Source organism: Artemia sp. Qi Xiang Cuo, chromosome 20 (assembly GCF_049724085.1).
Source record: "Artemia sp. Qi Xiang Cuo chromosome 20, ASM4972408v1, whole genome shotgun sequence".
Classification (NCBI taxonomy): Eukaryota; Metazoa; Arthropoda; class Branchiopoda; order Anostraca; family Artemiidae; genus Artemia; species Artemia sp. Qi Xiang Cuo.
In genome coordinates, this window is record NC_142813.1 from 2,705,779 (window position 1) to 2,725,966 (window position 20,188).

Sequence of the window (20,188 nt, forward strand, 5' to 3'; positions counted from 1 at the left end):
TACGTATATGAGGGGGCTCTCCCCTTAGTCAATACCACGCTCTTTACGTTAAAGGTTAAAAAAATTTCTTATTCACAAACCCCATAATCAAACAGGCCTTATAATTATAATAGATAGCTATTTTTAAAGTAAAAAAAAATACTGTAGCTTAAAGAGCAAGGTATTGACCTGGGGGAGAACCCCCTCACATACGTTATAATTTCTGTTCGTTTTAAGTTCTAATATTCCTTCTTACATTTCAGTTGAAAAAACTTGTTTTTTTTATTTAATTTCTGATCGTTTTTTAAATAATGCTTGGAAATCCGGCGCCCCCTTCATAGAAATGTCCCTTATCCCAAAGAAACATCCCCCACGGAAATATTCTACAGAGTAACCCTCTCCTCTTGCCCCCCCCTTCCAGAAAAATTCCTTCCAGAAAATGGTTGTATACTTCCCAATAACCAATACATAATGCTGGCAAGTCCGGCGCCCCCTTCATGGCAATTTCCCTTCCCCCATGAAAACTTCCTTCATGAACAGATCCGCCAACATAAACCCCGACCCACCCTTCCCTCCCAATACCAGAAAAAAAACCTCCTGAAAACTTCTGTATACTTCCGAATAACCAATACTATATGTTAACATTGGGTAAAGTTCATAACTTTTGGCCCTCCCTCTGGGTACTTCGGGGGATTAAGTCATCCTAAAAGACATATTTATCATATTTTCGACCATGCTGAACAAAATGGCTATCTAAAAATTTTGATCGGGTGACTTTGGGAAAAAAAAAGCGTGGGGGGGGGCCTAGTTGCCCTCCATTTTTTTTGTTCACTTAAAAAGGGAACTAGAAATTTTAATTTCCGTTCCAATGAGCCCTCCCACGATATTCTAGGACCACTAGGTCGATACGATCACCCCTGGGAAAAAAAAACAAAAAACAAATAAATACGCATCCGTGATCTTTCTTCTGGCAAAAAATGGAAAATTCCACATTTTTGTAGATAGGAGCTTGAAACCTCTACAGTAGGGTTCTCTGATACGCTAAATATGATGGTGGGATTTTCATTAAGGTTCTATAACTTTTAGGGGGTCTTTCACCCTTTTTTTGAAAATCAGCCAAATTTTCTCAGGCTTGTAACTTTTGATGGGTAGCACTAAACTTGATGAAAGTTATATATTGGAAATCAGCATTGAAATCTGATTCTTTTGATATATCAATTGGTATCAAAAACCCGTTTTCTAGAGTTTCGGTTACCATTGAGCCGGGTCGCTCCTTACTTACAGTTCGTTACCACGAACTGTTTGATATCGTAGATCAGTCAGGTCAGTTCTGATTTTGCCTTAGACACTGGGTTGACACTTTTTGAAGGAAATTTTTGTATTTCCTTTATCCATTGTATTACAAATAAAATGATAAAAAGAATTCTGGAAAGTATTAGTAGGCACGGGCAAGGATATTGCACGGCATGTGAGGGGGAAATACTCCTTCCCCATGTAAACAAGAAGGTAATAACGAAAAATGAACAAGATTTGTGAAAATGAACAAAAAATTCTAGGGCTTTTGAAGAAAACAGCGCAATTCCATTTAAATGGAAGATTTTAAGTTTATTCATATGTAAATGGTTTATTTTACAATACCTAAAAATTATTCTCTCTCTTTCAGTACGGCCAGAAGTTTTCCTTCTCATGTGGCATCTGAAATTTAGATGTTACTAGGGAATTTGTATGGTCGTAAGTTCCCCAGACTTACAGCTTCCAGAATCACGATCCCAAATAAATGCACTGACTTACTAAAGCCTCACCAGCACCACTCAGCAAACACATTCCCTGCCTAACGTCGCTCTGGGCCTATAGATCAAGTCTCTCTTTTGTTTAAACTTCCCAAACTTTTTTTTAACGTTCTTAAACGTTTTTTTAGGTAACTCACTGGCAGCACCCACGGTTTCATGCCTATTTTCCTTCAGGAAATTCATTTCCATCCATTCTTGGTGATATGCTTTCAGATGGGTTAGGATCAATTGGATTCTCATGGGTGAGTTCATTTAAGAATTATTGATTTTCATTGTATTGCTTTTCTTTATGTAGAAAGCTGATCATCATTGCAGCAACAACTGAAAATTAGTAAACAGCAAACGAGGAAGTAGCGGTAAGTTTAAAGATCTGATAAAAAATTTTTAAAAAATAAAGAAAAAGCATCTAGTGAGACAAAATAGTCATTTGAAGCTAATTCCTGAATGGTAACAATTCTGGTTAATCTTAATAGTAATTAAATAAAAAAGCAATTTTTTCAACTGAAAATAAGGAGCAACATTGAAATTTGATACGAACATAAATTAGTACGTGTATGAGGGGGGCTGCCCTTCCCTCCTCTCTTGCTCTCTACACTAAAGGCTTAGAGTTCTTTAAAGATACTTCTCGTTCAACTTCGATGGTCCTTGCGTTTAGGAGTCGTTCATCAAGAATTGGGACAAAATGTCAAACTTTAGCTGAAAGAGTGGTGGATGATGAAGGGGTAGCCCACATCACATACGGATTAATTTCTGTTTGTTTTAAGCTTTTATGTTCGTCCTTACTACCAGATAAAAAAAAACTTTTTGAAATTATTTTCTGACCATTTTTTAAACCATGCCAGGAAATCACCCTCCCCTGTTTAAAATTCTCCTTGAAAATTTCCCACAAAATCTCCTTTCACTACAGAAAACTTTCCCCATAGAAAATACCCCCCCACACCAAAGAAAATCCCCCCAAAATGTCTGTATGTTCCCCAATAACAAATACTGTATGTAAGAAATGGGCAAATTTCATAGCCTATTCTCTCCCCAAGCAGTGGGGATCCCCCGCGCTGTGGGGAATTATGTCATCCCCAGAGGTATAGCTGTTGGACTTTTCAACTATACTGAACCAAATGGCTATCTCAAATTTTAATCGGATGCCTTGGGGAAAAATAAGTCATGGAAGGGCGGCTAGTTGTCTTCTAATCTTTTTTAACATTCAAAAAGGGTGCTAGAACTTTAAACTTGAGTGAGGCCTCTCTCAATATTTTGGACCATTGGTTCGGAACGGTCACCCCTGAGGAAAATAATTCAAATAAACACGCATCCTTGATCTCTCTTCTTGCAAAAAGTACGAAATTCCCCTTTTTTATAGATAGGAGTTTTAAACGTCAATAGTAGGATTCTCTGATATACTGTATCTGATGGTTTGATTTTCATTAAGGTCGCTTGAATTTTTGGGGGTGTTCCCCCTTCTTTTGAAAAATCAGGCAAATTTTCTCGGGCTCGTAGCTTTTGATGAGTAACATTACAATTAATACATTTTATATATTTTGAATCAGCTTAAACAGTCAATTCTTTTGATTTGCTAATTGCTATCAAAATTCCTTTTTCTAGAGTTTCGGTTACATTTGGGCCGAGTGGCTCCCTACTTGTAGTTCTTTACCATGAACCGTTTGGTAATTCGAACTCAAACACTTGCGAATGGGATCTTTAATCCAGACTTCCCAATCTTCTCAAGACGGAGATAGGGATATGTACCCTTTAAAATTATAGAATTAAATAGAAAGACAAAAAATAAATCACAATATTTTTATCAGCATGGGGGAAGGGGGGGATAAGAAACAGATTTTTCATTCTTATAGTAGCTCTTATTAACCAATTTTGCTTTTACTAACTGAAAATTATTAACAGCAAATTTTCAAAAAAATATTTTAACAAGGTTGGTATAAATGTCTTTTGGAAAACAAATAAAATATAAAACAAGTAATGAGTTCATCATGGGTGACCAATTGGTCGGCCAAACAAGTGGTGGTTCTGCAATCTTCTCCGCACGTGAAAAAACCTAGATTAGCGCGTCCCCCTGTCTCTCAAAAAGTTTCAGGTCAAATTTCTTATAAATTTTCATTTATTAACACAATTTTGCCGACTTCACTCTCTACTTTATTTTAACAAATAGAATTTTCAAAAATTACAATATTATTATAACCGTTAGATTATTTATTTGAAATTTTGCTCCCCTCATATTTCTGAACCAGAGGCAAGTGCCCCCTCTGTCTTCCCCCTAAAATTGTCTCTGCAGCCTAACAACTATCGTGTCTATTCTAGGTTGGTTTTGTGTTTTCAGTAAAGCGCCATTTTTCTTAATTTTACCAATTTTGTAAAATGTTAGGACACAGTTTATTTAAGCTAGTTCTGTAGATATATTAAGTTAAAAATGAAAATAAAGTTTGCTACAGAAGTAAAGAGCCAAGTTGAAACTTAAAGCGAACAGAAATGACCGCTTCACAGACTACCAAAGGTTTTCTGCAAAACCAGCTTAAATAAAATAATTTGTGGTACATTCCTGTGTCTGTGGAATTTTTAAACTTGCAGTTTATTAAAAATACTAAGCCGTCTGCAGAAAATAGAAGAATTATATAGAAATCCATCAGTTGTATCCCACCAACAATGGTATCGATAAATTTTAGTAAGTAAGTAACACTGGTTTTATTTAAAAAAATAAAGTATACATCATCGACTCCCCGAAGCAAGCTTGTGCGGGAGAAAACCCTCCTAATAAATCATTAAACCAAAAAAAAAAAAACAAGATAAAAAAAAAATTCTATTTAGAGCTCAACTTACCGGACCCAAAAACCACCAAACCTCCAAACAAGATCCAACAAAATTATAATACTTATAATCATATTCAGCTGCAACTAAACCCTCCTCTAAAACATAACTTAAGTGGCCCAGAATAATCCATGCAAAATATACACATCAAAACAGTGGTTCTTTAACAATTTATGAAATTCCTGCAAACCCCCAACATTCCTCAAATCCTCTGGCAAACCCTTCCAAACTAACGGAACAACATGGCGAATTGAAAACCTAGACATAGACGTGACCATAGCTTGTCTTCGCACCAACTGAGAAGATCCTTTCAAATGATCGCGAATAGTAGACGCAAGACTGAACATTCCTGAAAACATGATGGTAACTCCGAAGCTAAATGCTTAAACATAGACAAAGCATTATAGAATACTCTTATTCCTGCAAACGGTAGAATTTTATACTCGCGGTAAAGATGCCTCGCCGATACAGATAGGTCAACTTTATTACCATACAAAACACTAATTGCCATATTTTGCGTTACACGGAGCGGAGGGAGGTGAGTTACGAATTTTTTTGACCAAACCATACAACAGTAAATGAGATATGGGTGAACCATAGAAATATACAACATTCTCAGAACTTCACACGGAAAAAGATACCTAAGTTTACGAATAATACCAATATTACGAGAAAATTTGCTGCTAACAGATGCAATATGGTCTTTAAAACTAAGGCTTTTTTTTTATCAATAATAGCACCTAGGTATCTAGTAGGGGAGACCGGCCCACGATCAGCACGGCCCACGTTCAACGGACAAAGCAACTAATCTCAATTTAAAAACAGATGAAGACTTCTGGTAGAATGCAAAAGATCTGCCAGATGGGAATTTATGTTCTTAAAATGACTGCCCTTGGTTGACAATTTTACCAAAAATATCAGATTGGATCGTGTTTTATGGTGAGTAAATCCTGAATTCTCTTCAATTTATGTCTGAAGCTCTACGCCTAACTACAAATACTTGATAGGACATAAACTCACGTTGTATTCTCTGATTAACTCCCTGTCTTTTGGCATCTTAGAAGACGCGCCATCTTCACCGGTCTGCTGCTAACATTTTTTCATACCGTGAGATGGCGTATACCCACGTTCGGCCACAATGTCCGGGGCAGGTTCGGCATGCCGAACCAAGGCGTCCGAACGTGAGCTTATATAAGCTCACGCTTATAAAAGCTGAGTAAACAGCATATTTTGAGAATATCATATCAGTTTTTTCTGTCTTAGTCGACAAGAAGTCAGTCAGATCCTCTGCAAGTTCCATGGGTATCCGTAGAGGAACACTGCAAGACTACTTGAAAAAAGTCGAGCAGCTGAATATTCCTCCGCAAAGCTTGGACCTGAGTTTCTTTACACCCGGTACTGAGTTTCTTTACAGACAAATATTTACTGAGGAGCAAGAACAAGGACTAGAAACTTACCTGAAAACGATAGCTGATATGCATTTCGGCTGTACTTTGCAGGAAGCGCGTAAACTTGCACACAACTATGCCATTACTAAGGGTATAAAACAACCAGACAACTTTAAATGCGAAGCTAGCGGAGGTGGAGGCATTGCAGGCGAGGATTGGTATCGTGGTCTTATGGCTTGCCATAAGACTCTATCAGTAAGAACACCAGAAGGTACAAACCTAGGACGGGTAACTGCTTTCAACCGTCACAATGTAGGAACTTTCTTTGACAACCTGAAGCGGGTCCTAGATAAACACAATTTCAGCCCACAAGACATCTGGAATGTAGACGAGTCGGGTTTTACAACCGTTCACAAACCTGGTAAAATCATTGCAGGGCAGAAGCAAGTAGGGAAAGTCACGTCAGTGGAAAGAGGCCAGCTGACCACAATATGTGCTGGTGTTAATGCCACTGGGAACACACTCCCTCCACTGCTTATTATCCCCAGGAAATAGTGTCCGGAAATTTTATTCAAGGGGGCTCCACTGGGAACCATCATGACCGGCTCAGAAAATGCTTCTGGCGGGATGACTGCCTCCCTTTTTCTGCTTTACTTGCAGCATTTTATGAATCATGTCAAACCCTTCAAACAGTCCCCCGTATTTCTGGTGCTAGATAACCACATTAGCCAATACACACTTAATTGCTTTATCTGGCTAAAAAACATGGCGTTGTACTTTTAACTGTCTCTCCTCATACTGCTCACAAACTACAGCCTCTAGACAGGACAGTCATGGGGCTACTACGACCGGGAAACTTTAAGTTTAATGACTGCCCATAAATGTATAACATTGCCGAACTACTGGGGAAAGCATATTCGAAGGCTTTAACTCCTGAGAATATCATCAGTGGATTCAGAGCAAGTGGGATCTACCCCATAAACAGAGGTGTCTTCAAGAATTTTGAGTTCCTCTCGTCCTATGTCTCAGATAGACCACCAACAATATCTAGTGAAGCACCCACCAATGAAGTTTCTATGCCCAGAGCAAGTGCTGTGGGACATTTAGACTCCTCTTTTAGCATAGACGCCGATACTAAAGCAGCACAGGTTCCAGCTCCGAATGAGGAGCAAAGGTCAGCAGATCAATATCAACTTTAAAAAACTTTTGCTCCTTACGGACATTACCAACAACTCGAAGCCGCGGGACCATGGACAGACCTAGACCAAACACAAATGGTTAAAAATCGATTCGGCTTCTGTGGTATTTTCACAGGGAGCATTCCAAACGATAAGATTGTTTTCTGTATGTCGATACTCCGATGCCATAAGCCGACGAGACAGATCTGCACACCCAATTTCATACTTTTTCGTTTCGCTAGTCATAATTGACATTTGATTTCTTAAGCTTTCAACACCAGATTCGAGCTGTGTAACACGCGAACCCGCACTGTTAACTTCTAATTTTAGCACGGACTGGGAATTCTCCATTGATACTATACGATTTTCTAATACTTTTATGCCATCGTTTATAGAGTCCAGTTTTTTACCATTTTCAGTAAGTATTGTTAGCATCTTAGCAAAATCATCCGCCCTTGTCTTCAGTGAAGCGACATCGTTATTCCCTTCGGATTAAACGGTCGAATTCAACAAACTCTTCTCAACAGACTGAGATCCTACTTGGACAGTTTTAGCAATCTTCCTTTTTCGCCCCATGGCAAGTGCAAATAAAATACAATGTATAATCTCTCTTACCTATTCTGGCACCTATTATTTATCCAAGTCGATGCAGACGTGCAGTTCGCTAAGCCGCCGTTAATTAGGGCACGGCTAACACCCCTATCTCCTGCACCGATGACTTCCAACAGCGATTGATTACCACGCTCTGTAGCGTTGATTTTGAATTGAAGTTATCAAGTAGGTTGCATAGGTTGCATCAAGACATGGCCAATTGTAGACAGAGAAAAGCCAAGAAAAGCCAACTAATCAACTGTTCAAATACTTGCATTTCATTCCACCCCTCCGGGCAAGCGGTAAAGACACCTGAACGACTACTCATTCAGAGCTTGAATCATCGGCTTTGGGCTATTTTCTTTTTTTGTCATAATTAAATGACGTAATCCCAAGGTGTATAATCCCAAGCCATTTTAATGTTTCGCAATATCTTACTGTCTAACAAATTCACTTTTGCAAACCAATTAAATTCAAAGTTAAATCCAATTTGTGTCCTCATAGTTCAAAGGCTAATTCAGTGTACAGTTATACTTCTCTAAAGAACTCTAACAAGTAAAGTTTTCAGTAAAGCGCCAGTTTTTATAATTCAGCAGATATTAGAAAATGTCCAACGTCATTTTGTTAAATCTAGTTTTGTATACGGTACTTCATCTTGAGTAATCTACGAAGCAATAAGTTTTGCTCGTTTTAAGTTTCAACTTCTCTCTTTACTTCTGTAAGAAAAAAATCATGAATAGAGACAAGAACAAAAATACCAATATTTTGACAAGCAAGCGGGAAGAAGGGGGGGGGGGTAGATTTGTCATGATTCTTCAAGTAGCTGTTGTTAACGGATTTTCCGCTTATAAACTCAAAACTAAGAACAGCAAATATTAAAAAAAAACATAAGTTTAACAAGATTAGTAGGCCTATAAATATCTTTTGGAAAGCAAACAAAACAAGTATATTGCACTTTCATGGTTGACCAATTGGTTTGACCAAATTCTTAAGAAAGAATAGTTCCCCAGGGCAGGGAGTAGCTATAGTCTATAGTTATTTAGGTTACAATCTCAACACTATGACTGTTTAGAAACAGTCAAAAGTTCACTGATCGTATAATAATAGTCAAAATGTTTGTTTGAAGTGTCGACACGCGATGAACATAAATTTGCGGGTATTATTTTTCATACATTTGATAAACATGATGAATGTACTTCCGGCATTGTTTGGAATTTGTTAAGCTGAGTTTTATTTACCATTAATTAAAAAAAACTTTAACCACAAAATAAGTTTTTCAAAGAAAAGTAAAGAACTCCATTAAACAAAAAATGAGCAAAAATAAAATCAAATAATCTACCAAGCGTGAAACTACCATAAATCAGCATCGATAAATAAATAAAACCCAAAACGAACAGAAATTACAATAAATAACCGAGTCAATCTCAAAACGAGCAGAAATTAACATAAGTTGGGCGCAAAACCCCTATGCCTTCCCAAGGCCAGGACATAATTTACACTTTATTGAAAAAAATATAATTTTTCTACTTTTATAACTTTAATAAATCAAATAATGTTAACATTTGGATTGCTAAATATCAGTATATGTATATTAAACTGACAATGCACATTCATTTGTATTTTTTCAGTTATGTGGAAATCTTGTTCTGGCCTTGGGAAGGCATAGGAATTCCGGTATTTTTCTTACGACAAAAAAAGTTCATTGTTTTCCCTGTCATATAGGGATATTATTTCTAGCGGAAAATTTAAGATGGATGGCGCATTGATGAAATTAAAAAAACGATTATTTGTGTTCGAGAATAGTACAGAGTATTGGAATCAATTAATTTGCTGAATAAAAGCTGGTATTCGTCTATTTCAGTACAAAAGGATTAAATTTGAAACCAACGCCGAACAAATTTGTTCGATTTGCTTTTCCCAGTCGGCAGAGAAATCAACAATTCAATTGCTAAAGAGTACAGTAACAACATGATGCCGAGTGTACTCGAGTACCTATCCACTTATTTTTTTCTTCCATACCCGGGCACTTTGTATCGAAGGAGTTGTCGTAGAAACTTCGAAAAGGGCTCATTCGATTGGAAATTGGAGTGGATAGTGCCCTTTTTAATAGTCAAAAATGATTGGAGGGCAACTAGCCCCCCCACGCCCATCATTCCCCCAAACAAACCCAATCAAAATCTTGAGATAACTATTTTGTTCAGCGTAGTTGATTTCCAGATAAAAAATATTTTTTTGAGGAGGACACTCCCCCACAACCCTCAGGGCAAGGGTTTTAAGTTATACCCTGGGGGCATATAAGATTTCTATAGAAGGTGATGTCGTAGAATCTTCAAAACAGGCTCATTTGATTGGAAATTCCAAGGGCTAGTGCCCTTTTTTATAGTCGAAAGTGATTGAAGGGCAACTAGCCCCCCCCCCACGCCCGTCATTCACAAACACACAGCCAATCGAAATTTTGAAATAGCCATTTTTTTCAACTTAGTTGATTTTCAGACAGAAACTCTGTTCTTGAGTAGGACACTGCCCCACAACCCTCAGGGCAAGGGTTTTAAGTTATGCCCTGGAGGCATATAAGGTTTTTATAGAAGGTGTTGTCGTGGAAACTTCAAAAAAGGCTCATTCGATTGGAAATTCAAAGGGCTAGTGCCCTTTTTAATAGTCAAAAGTGATTGGAGGGTAACTAGTCCCCCCTCCTACGCCCATCATTCCCCCAAAAACACCCAATCAAAATTTTGAGATAGCTATTTTGTTCAGCGTAGTTGATTTCCAGATAAAAAATATTTTTTTGAGGAGGACACTCCCCCACAACCCTCAGGGAAAGGGTTTTAAGTTATACCCTGGGGGTATATACGATTTTTATAGAAGGGGATGTCTTAGAAACTTCAAAACAGGCTCATTTGATTGGAAATTCCAAGGGTTAGTGCTCTTTTTAATAGTCGGAAGTGATTGGAGGGCAACTAGCCCTCCTCCCACACCCATCATTTCCCCAAACACATCCAATCAAAATTTTGAGATAGCCATTTTGTTCAGCGTATTTGATTTTCATATAGAAAATATCTTTTTGAGGAGGACACTCCCCAACAACCCTCAGGGCAAGGGTTTTAAGTTATGCCCTGGAAGCATATAAGGTTTTTATAAAAGGTGTTGTCGTAGAAACTTCAAAAAAGGCTCATTCGATTGGAAATTCAAAGGGCTAGTGCCCTTTTTAATAGTCGAAAGTGATTGGAAGGCAGCTACCCCCCCCCCCTCTACGCCCATCATTCCCCCAAATACATCCAATAAAATTTTGAGATACTCATTTTGTTCAGCGTAGTGGATTTCCAGATAGAAAATATGTCTTTGAGGAGGACACTCCTCCACAACCCTGAGGGCAAGGGTTATAATTTATGCCCTGGGGCCGTATAAGGTTTTTAGTGAAATCTTTGTCGTAGAAACTTGAAAAAGGGCTCATTCGATTTGAAATTCAAAGGGCTATTACCCTTTTTAATAGTCGAAAGTGATTTGAGTGCAATTAGCCCCCTTCTCACGCCCACCTTTTCTCCAAACACATCCAATAAAAATTTTTAGATAGCTATTTTATTCAACGTAGTTGAAAGTTTTAGAAATTAGGTCTTTAAGGATGGCATCCCCTCCCCCCACAGCCCTCAAGGTAAGAGTTGTAAGTTATTCCCTGGGCGCATATAAAGTTTTTATTGAAGGCGTTGTCGTAGAAACTTCAAAAGGGATCATTCAATTGGAAATTGAAGGGCTAGTGCCTTTTTTAATAGTTGAAAGTGATTGGATAGCGACTAACGCTCCTCTCACGCCCACCATTTCCCCAAACACATCCAATAAAAATTTTGAGATATCCATTTTGTTGACAGTTGACAACATTTTCAATTCACAAGCCTGTCGTGTCGACAGAGAATCAATTAAAACGGCAAAATACCTTGTCCTGTTGACAGAGTTGCGAATTGAAAAGTAGCTTTTTCTGTATTTGAAATCGGGCTTAGCCTCGACTTGGTATCGAACCTATTATTTTTCGTCAAAAACTTTCGTTTGGTTTTTTTTTGTCACTATTTTCGGTGAAAAATAATCCACTATTTTTGGCACCGGAGCGGCACTAAATCGAACTAGCCAGAACCAAAAAAGGTCTATATCTTCTCTCGTTATCAATTGTTCTAGTCTATTTTACAAAGAAAAAAAATCATAATTTTGTTCTTATTCTTTTATAGATTACTTATTTTACAGTATAATGTTTATCATAAAATATTGCAGCAAAAATTGTCTTTTAGCAAAAAATTGTGTAAGTTTTGGTATGAGAGTGTAACTAAAAATGAATGAGCGGGATCTTAAAAAAAAAAAAAAATTGTCCATATTATTTTTTGTTATCATTTTTTTTTCAATTTATTTAAAAAACAAATAAAATCATAGCTTGTCCTTGCTTTTCAACCGATTCCTGTTTCGTTGCGTCATGCCTTCTCATAAAATTATTTGAAAAAAACTACGTTTTCTAAAGAGTTAAAGAGGCTGAGTTACAAGGTCGAACCTTAAAACGTACAGGGATTAGGAGGCACAGTTGGGGGGGCTGCCACCCCCCAAACCCCCCGCTTTCGCAGCCTTTAAATAAAAAAAAAAATTTAAACTGAAAGTAAGGAGCGACATTAAATCTTAAAACGAACAGAAATTATTCCGTATATTAAAGAGGCTGTTCCCTCCTCAACGCCTCGCTCTTTACGCTAAAGTTTGACTTTCTCACAACTCTTTTTTTAAACAATAAAAACTTTAGCGTAAAGAGCGAGGCGTTGAGGAGGGCACAGCCCCTTTCATATACGGAATAATTTCTGTTCGTTTTAAGTTTTAATGTCGCTCCTTACTTTCAGTTTAAAATTTTTTTTATTTATTTAAAGGCTGCGAAAGCGAGGGGTTTGGGGGGCGGCAGCCCCCCAACTGTGCCTCCTAATCCCTGTACGTTTTAAGGTTCGACCTTGTAACTCAGCCTCTTTAACTCTTTAGAAAACGTAGTTTTTTTCAAATAATTTCTGCACGTTTTTGTACAGTTTATTACTTATTATTGCTTGACTAACTGTTAGCTGATCGTGTCAGGAGTTGAAGTTGGGGGGCTGCCGCCCCCAAAACCCCCCGCTCTTGAACATTCTTGTGTTAAGGCTTTTAATTCCTGAATACTCAAATCACGTCGTACAGGGTGCCTCCTAATCCCTGTACGTTTTAAGGTTCGAACTTGTGACTCAGCCTCTTTAACAGCCCCCCAACTGTGCCTCCTAATCCCTGTACGTTTTAAGGGTTGACCTTGTAACTCAGCCTCTTTAACTCTTTAGAAAACGTAGTTCTTTTCAAATAATACACATAAACAGGTTAGACATGCTTTGTTATGAAAATTGACGCGCAGATATTTTCATAACAAAGCATGTCTAACCTGTTTATCTGTATTATTTGAAAAAAACAAGGTTTTTCGTAAATGTAAATTCGGGGGGTAATTTTTTCGGTCTGAAAATATCAAAAGGCCCTAACAGGTTAAATTCTGCTTTGAATGAGTCCTCATTCAACCGGATCCTTTGCCAACTGTGGCCTGTAGGCGTGGCTAAGAAAAAAAAAGAGATTATGAATTTTAAGTGGCTATATTTGGTTTTTTGAAAACAGGGAAGGAGTGATCGGATTGAGCTGAAATTTCTAGGATAAGCTCCCGGGCCCTAGGAAAGCTTAACCTCCAAATTTCAGCCCAATCGGACAACGTTAAAGGGGGGCTGTGGTGGGAGGGTCCAAACTTCCGGCCCAGTTTACCCCATGAAGATAAAGTCGGAGGAGGAAGAAATTTCGCAAGTTTCTTAGTTTGAGCTTGGGCTACAAAATGCGATTACCGCCGTCTCTCTGCGACCTCTAGGACCTGAAATCGCTTAACATTGTCGTGGGTCGCCTCTTTATAGAGGCACAAGTGTGCCTCCTTGATAATACACATAAACAGGGTAGACATGCTTTGTTATGAAAATTGACGCGCAGATATTTTCATAACAAAGCATGTCTAACCTGTTTATGTGTATTATTTGAAAAAAACTAAGGTTTCTCGTAAATGTAAATTCGGGGGATAATTTTTTCGGTCTGAAAATATCAAAAGGCCCTAACAGGTCGAATTCTGCTTCGAATGAGTCCTCATTCAACCGGATCCGTTGCCAACTGTGGCCTGTAGGCCATCGCCTCTTTATAGAGGCACAAGTGTGCCTCCTTGATTACTTATTATTGCTTGACTAACTGTTAGATGATTGTGTATTATTCTTTTCTTTCTCGACAGGGTGTTTTAAGGGTCGACCTTGTAACTCAGCCTCTTTAACTCTTTAGAAAACATAATTTTTTTCAAATAATTTAAAAAAGAAACTGAATTTTTTTTTTTAATTTAAATTCAGTATATAAAAAATTTGATCTAACGGTAAATCGGACTCGGGTTTTCCGCCTGACTGCCAGAAGTCTCACCGCTACACTAAAGAGACATAATTGAAATTGTTTTTTAGTGAGGTGATGAATCTTTTTGACGCAAGCAAAACTTGATATTTGGTTTTTGGAAAACAGGGAAGGAGTGATCAGATTGAGATGAAATTTCGAGGATAAGCTCCCAGGCCCCAGGAAAGCTTATCCTTTAAATTTCAGCCCGATCAGACAACGTTAAAGGGGGGTTGTTGTGGGAAAAATTAACATGGGGTAATATAGGAAAACAAGGTTTTTCGTAAATGTAAATTCGGGAGATAATTTTTTCGGTCTGAAAAAATCAAAAGGCCCTAACAGGTTGAATTCTGCTTCGAATGAGTCCTCATTCAACCGGATCCGTTGCCAACTGTGGCCTGTAGGCGTGGCTAAGAAAAAAAAAGAAATGATGAATTTTAAGTGGCTATATTTGGTTTTTTAAAAAGGAGTGATCGGATTGAGCTGAAATTTCGAGGATAAGCTCCCGGGCTCTAGGAAAGCTTAACCTCTAAATTTCAGTCCAATCGGACAACGATAAAGGGGGGCTGTGGTGGGAGGGTCAAAACTTCCGGCCCAGTTTACCCCAAGAAGATAAAGTCGGAGGAGGATGAAATTTTGCAAGTTTCTTAGTTTGATCTTGGGCTACAAAATGCGATCACTGCTGTCTCTCTGCGACCGCTAGGACCTGATATCGCTTAATATTATGGTGGGTCCTCTCTTTAAAGAGGCACAAGTGTGCCTCCTTGATTAAATAAAAAAAAACAAGTTTTTTAAACAGAAAGTAAGGAGCGACATTAAAACTTAAAACGAACATAAATTATTACATATATGAAAGGGGCTGTCCCCTCCTCAACGCCTCGCTCTTTACGATAAATTTTTTTTATTGTTTAAAAAAATAGAGTTTTTAGAAAGTCAAACTTTAGCGTAAAGAGCGAGGCGTTGAGGAGGGGACAGCCCCTTTCATATAATGAATAATTTCTGTTCGTTTTAAGTTTTAACGTCGTTCCTTACTTTCAGTTAAAAAACTTGTTTTTTTATTTAATTTTTGAACGTTTTTGAATTAATGCAGGTTTTGATTTTGGCTCACCGTACATGAATAATTAAAACAAATTTTGCATATTATATTTGGTTAAATGGCTTTCTCGAAACTTGTATAATTTGATTTACTAACGTTTTTATTAGTAATAAATATACGTAACTTACGAATTAATTTAAGTAATGAACTTCTATATTCATAAATTTTTAACACGTATATTAGTGGGTTAGCCCCCTATTCAATACCCTGCTCTTTAAACTATAGTTCGAATTTTTTTTCCAGTTCTTTAAAAATGACCTCTTAATCACAATCAGTTGATCAGTTGAAAAACTTGTTTTTTTTTATTTAATTCCTGATCTTTTTCTTTAATAATGCTGGGAAATCCGGCACCCCCTTCATGGCAATGTCCCGTCCCCCATGAAATCGTCCTTCATGGAAAGATCCTTCCATATAGCCCCCGCCCCTCTCCTTCCCCCACCTACCAGAAAAAATCTCCTCTGAAAAAGTCTGTATACTTCCCAATAACCAATACTTTATGTTAACAATGAGTAAAGTTCATAACTTTCAGCCCTCCCCTCGGGGACTTTGGGGGATCAAGTCATCCTAAAAGACATTTTTATCATATTTTCGACCATGCTGAACAAAATGGCTATCTAAAAATTTTGATCGGGTGACTTTGGGAAAAAAATGAGCGTGGGAGGGGGCCTAGTTGCCCTCCATTTTTTTCGGTCACTTAAAAAGGGCACTAGAACTTTTAATTTCCGTTCCAATGAGCCCTCCCACGATATTCTTGTACCACTGGGTCGATACGATCACCCCTGGGGAAAAAAAAAAAAAAAAAAAAAAAAACAAATAAACACGCATCCGTGATCTTTCTTCTGGCAAAAAATGGAAAATTCCACATTTTTGTAGATAGGAGTTTGAAACCTCAACAGTAGGGTTCTCTGATACGCTGAATATGATGGTGTGATTTTCATTAAGGTTCTATAACTTTTAGGGGGTCTTCCCCCTTTTTTCGAAAATCAGCCAAATTTTCTCAGGCACGTAACTTTTGATGGGTAAGATTAAAATTATTAAAACTTATATATTTGAAATCAGAATTAAAATCTGATTCTTTTGATGTATCTATTAGTATCAAAATCTCGTTTTTTAGAGTTTCGGTTACCATTGAGCCGGGTCGCTCCTTACTTACAGTTCGTTACCACGAACTGTTTGATATGAGAAGCAAATATGAGTACCAAACAAGTTTTTGTTTATATGTGTTGAGGGATAATAGCGAGATTTTTTAACTTAAAAGTAGAAATTTACATTTTTTTTCTCTATATAATATTTTAAGGTAAGATTTTGAGGGCGCTTGTTATTTTTATTAAGCTTTTGTTCCTTCTTTTTCTTTATTGAACTCCACTGTTTCTTTTTATCTTTTAAGTGTTTAATAAACGACAATCTAGTCGCGAATAGAAACAAAGCTTAAATTATAATCTAAACAATACCCTAAACAATAAATGTCGATCAAAATCACGTATTCATTTCAATTTCACTTCCTATGTTAGGTACCGAGGAAAGTGAAAATTAATTTTGATATTTTGAGCTTGTTAAGTGGAAATTTACACAACCATATATATCTTACGACATTAAAAATTGGGTATTCAATTTTTGATGAAAAAGACCTCCATGTGTAGTTATGTGATTTTTGATGGCAGTGGGCACAAGACCGCATTCAAGAGGGGGGCTAGGAGGTTTGAACCCAACCCCACCCTTTAAATATTTGTCCGACTCGTAAAAACGTAGGAAAAATGCATAGAAACAAATTTATGATGCTTTTCAAAAGTTTTTTGTGTAAACTGCCCCCCCCCCCACCCCGACTAAAAATATTGGATAAGGTCCTGAGTGGACGCCAAATTAAAAAAGACACACGGGTAAAAATTAGTAAAAAAAGTAAGCTGAAAATACATGGCACCTAGCAACTGAAGAAGGTGTAGCTTTACTTCGAAGGTATGGTTGTCTTTAGGAACAACAGATGGAAATACCTTTTATAGATTTAAATGTATGCCTTTCAACGAGGGAGGCATATGTCTTGGCTAAAAAATTGGGCCTCTCCTTGAAAAGCTCACAAAAATTGTAAAAGATATGATATCTGAGCTTTTACGGACGAAAAATGTTGTCAAATTAAACTCAATAGGTTTGATTTTTCATTTGACTGACAAAAGTGTGATACTATTCTCCAAAATTCATAATTTTGAATAGCCAAAAGAAAAACCTTAGAAAATCGTGGTTTTCTGGTATGACAGACCAAATAATGTCCCGGGGACAAAATACTTTCATTTAGATATCCTTGGTATTTGAGAATTAATATGAAAGATTTTCTTTCGTTATAACAAAGTTGTTTAAACTTGTGGCTGACCGAAAGATATGACGTGGGATCTTAGTCAAATAGAAATTTACATACTATCGTCCTAGTCAGATCCAGTTGAACCAAATCCTCTCCTCCTTTCTCAAGATCCTCCACAACGGTAAAGAGTTCGAAAATGATGCGCTAGAATAATTTATTAGACCAATATTGCTGGAGATAAAAAGGAATGACACACCAGTGCTACCCAATAAATGTATCTCCTGATTTACCAGTTCTATTTTCAGGATTACATTATTATTATTATCATTATTATTAATTATATTATCATTACAGGCAGCAAGCCCCGCATGTACTGAACTCGAGACAATTGTCTTAGACTGGTTTGGTAAGATGATCGGATTACCTCAAGATTTTCTAGCATACGGAAAAAACTCAAAGGGAGGTGGGGTGATACAGGTAATACTTTTTGCAGCACTGTCATTTTTAGGGACATCAACAATGTCCATGTCTTTTTTCTTACTTTACTGAATACCAAGAGGCCATACTCTCTGAAAACTGGAGGCATCTTCACTGGAAACTGAGAATTTACAGAGAGGCTGTAGAAAACAAAGAGAAGAAATTCAATAAATACCTACAGGCCTTCGCCTTTACATGCAAGAAAATTATCTTAAAGTACCTTTTTTCACAGCATTCAATGATAATAATCAAATTATTTGTAAGAGCCCCAAGGCGTCTCAAAGTTGCCGGGGCATAGCTACTTTTTCACTCTGAAAGCGAAAAAGGTCCGATTCCTTGCCTTTAATATTCAAATTAATATTTTAAATCGTTATTAATATTTTTTACTTACTATTGTTATTACTTTATTTTTAATTCCTTTAATTTAACTTTTCTTGTTTTTTAAATATCACTTTATAAAAAATAATCAGGAAGAAAATTTCCCCATATCTGTGATGGATTTGTTTTTTTTCTTTTAAACTTTATAACTGATTAGGATATCAAAGACGAGTAAGAATAAAGTAAAAATGTTTTTTTGCCATTCTCATGACTTTTAAATGTGACTGTTATATAGGCAATTTACTAAGCTTCTCACCTTAGCATTAGGAAGGCTAATCCACAAAGCTAAAATATTCCCAATGCTTTTCAGCAATATCTATATACCCAATAAATTTATTCCATAATAGAAGAAAGGGTACTTGTGCATTATACACCACTCACTCTAGTGCTTCACTTCATTATACACCACTGGTGGCACTTCCTGGCTGAAGGGCCACGAAACGGAGATCAGCACCGCCGGTTTGGACCTTAAGGGTCTAGTGCCGCATCCTTTACCTTTACCTTACCACTCTAGTGCTTCGTTTATTTAGAGCATGTGTCATTGACGCTCAATCCTAATGAAATATCTCAAAACATGATGAAAATATAATAGTTTAGAGACAAATTTGGGCTATATGTTTGCACCACAGTATAAAGATATAGCAGTAAGTTTACCGCGGATAATTTCTGGCTCTTCATTCTCGGTGCGAACAAACAGCTCCTCCCACTTATTCTTGCATTAGCGCGTACAAACAGCTCCTCTCATTTGATCTGCCATCAGCGGTCCAATTACCCTGTAAGACCTATTTTGGCAGAAACTTTCTCAAAAGCCTTTGAAACTTCAAAACCTACTTTTAATTCCTAAAAACATCTAATAATAACATTCCACTACTAATTACCGATGTTCATATATGTATTGGAATAAATTAATTTAAAATTAGTATATTAAAAATTTAGTGTTCCAACGTTGAAGCCAAGTTTCACGTTCAAGAGAAATCTGACTTGTCTATCCGTGAAAAGATCTAATGTCCCTTATGTTTCTACGTTCTCTGGGGCACTTGCACCTCGGCCCGGGTTTTCATAATAGGTGAGATAGGGAAAGATCATACTGCCTATAATTTATATACTGTGGTTTGCACATTAGGGGCGGTGTAAATTATAGCGGGTCTGCATGCAAAATGTGTTAGGTACAGTTATTTTGCATATTATGAAGTAAGAATTTTTTTCTAACTTCAAACTGTCCAAATAGCTTACCCCCCTCCTAATGTGCAAATAGATAGCCCAAATTGTATATTTCCCTTTTTTTCACTTGTCTCACGGTAAGCTGAAAGAAAGTAACGAAGAAACCGGTTTGTTCTTGAGTTTTAGACAGTGTGAACGTGAGTGAGTGGTGCATAATACAGAAGTATCGAAGACAGTTACAACAGTCCCTCAAACCCCGCCCAAAAAAAGCATACTCATTAAATCTTAGATGTCTATCTCCTGAGTTGATAGTGATGGCTATCGACAATAATTATATAATGAAAATTGTCAAGGTTGATGAAAAGTGAAAATACAAACGTGTTTGATGTTCCGATGCCAAATAATTAAAATAAGAAGAAGAAAACACCGACAAAACGGGCACTTTAAACTATGTAAAAAGGGTGGCGTAAACATTTCGAAAATTTAATGTATTTTATCTCTTCTATGATCTTTAAATTTTCATTTTTACTTTTTTTTCATTTTCAATTCAACGTTTAGTTAAATTAGTGTTTAGCTTAAGTTTAGTGTGTATTTTTCAATTTTGAACTTACAAT

At 37.0% G+C, this 20,188-nt stretch overlaps 1 protein-coding gene across 2 annotated transcripts in view; it reads left to right on the forward strand.

The window, feature by feature from the left end:
• Nucleotides 1-20,188, forward strand: part of Tdc2 (Tyrosine decarboxylase 2) — a 210,053-nt gene that overhangs the window by 44,448 nt on the left and 145,417 nt on the right. For both annotated transcript variants that reach the window (XM_089105998.1, XM_089105997.1), the window contains exons 3-4: nucleotides 1,898-2,011; nucleotides 17,913-18,035. In XM_089105998.1, the coding sequence (XP_088962124.1) occupies nucleotides 1,898-2,011; nucleotides 17,913-18,035 (237 nt within the window). The remainder of the gene's footprint in view (nucleotides 1-1,897; nucleotides 2,012-17,912; nucleotides 18,036-20,188) is intronic.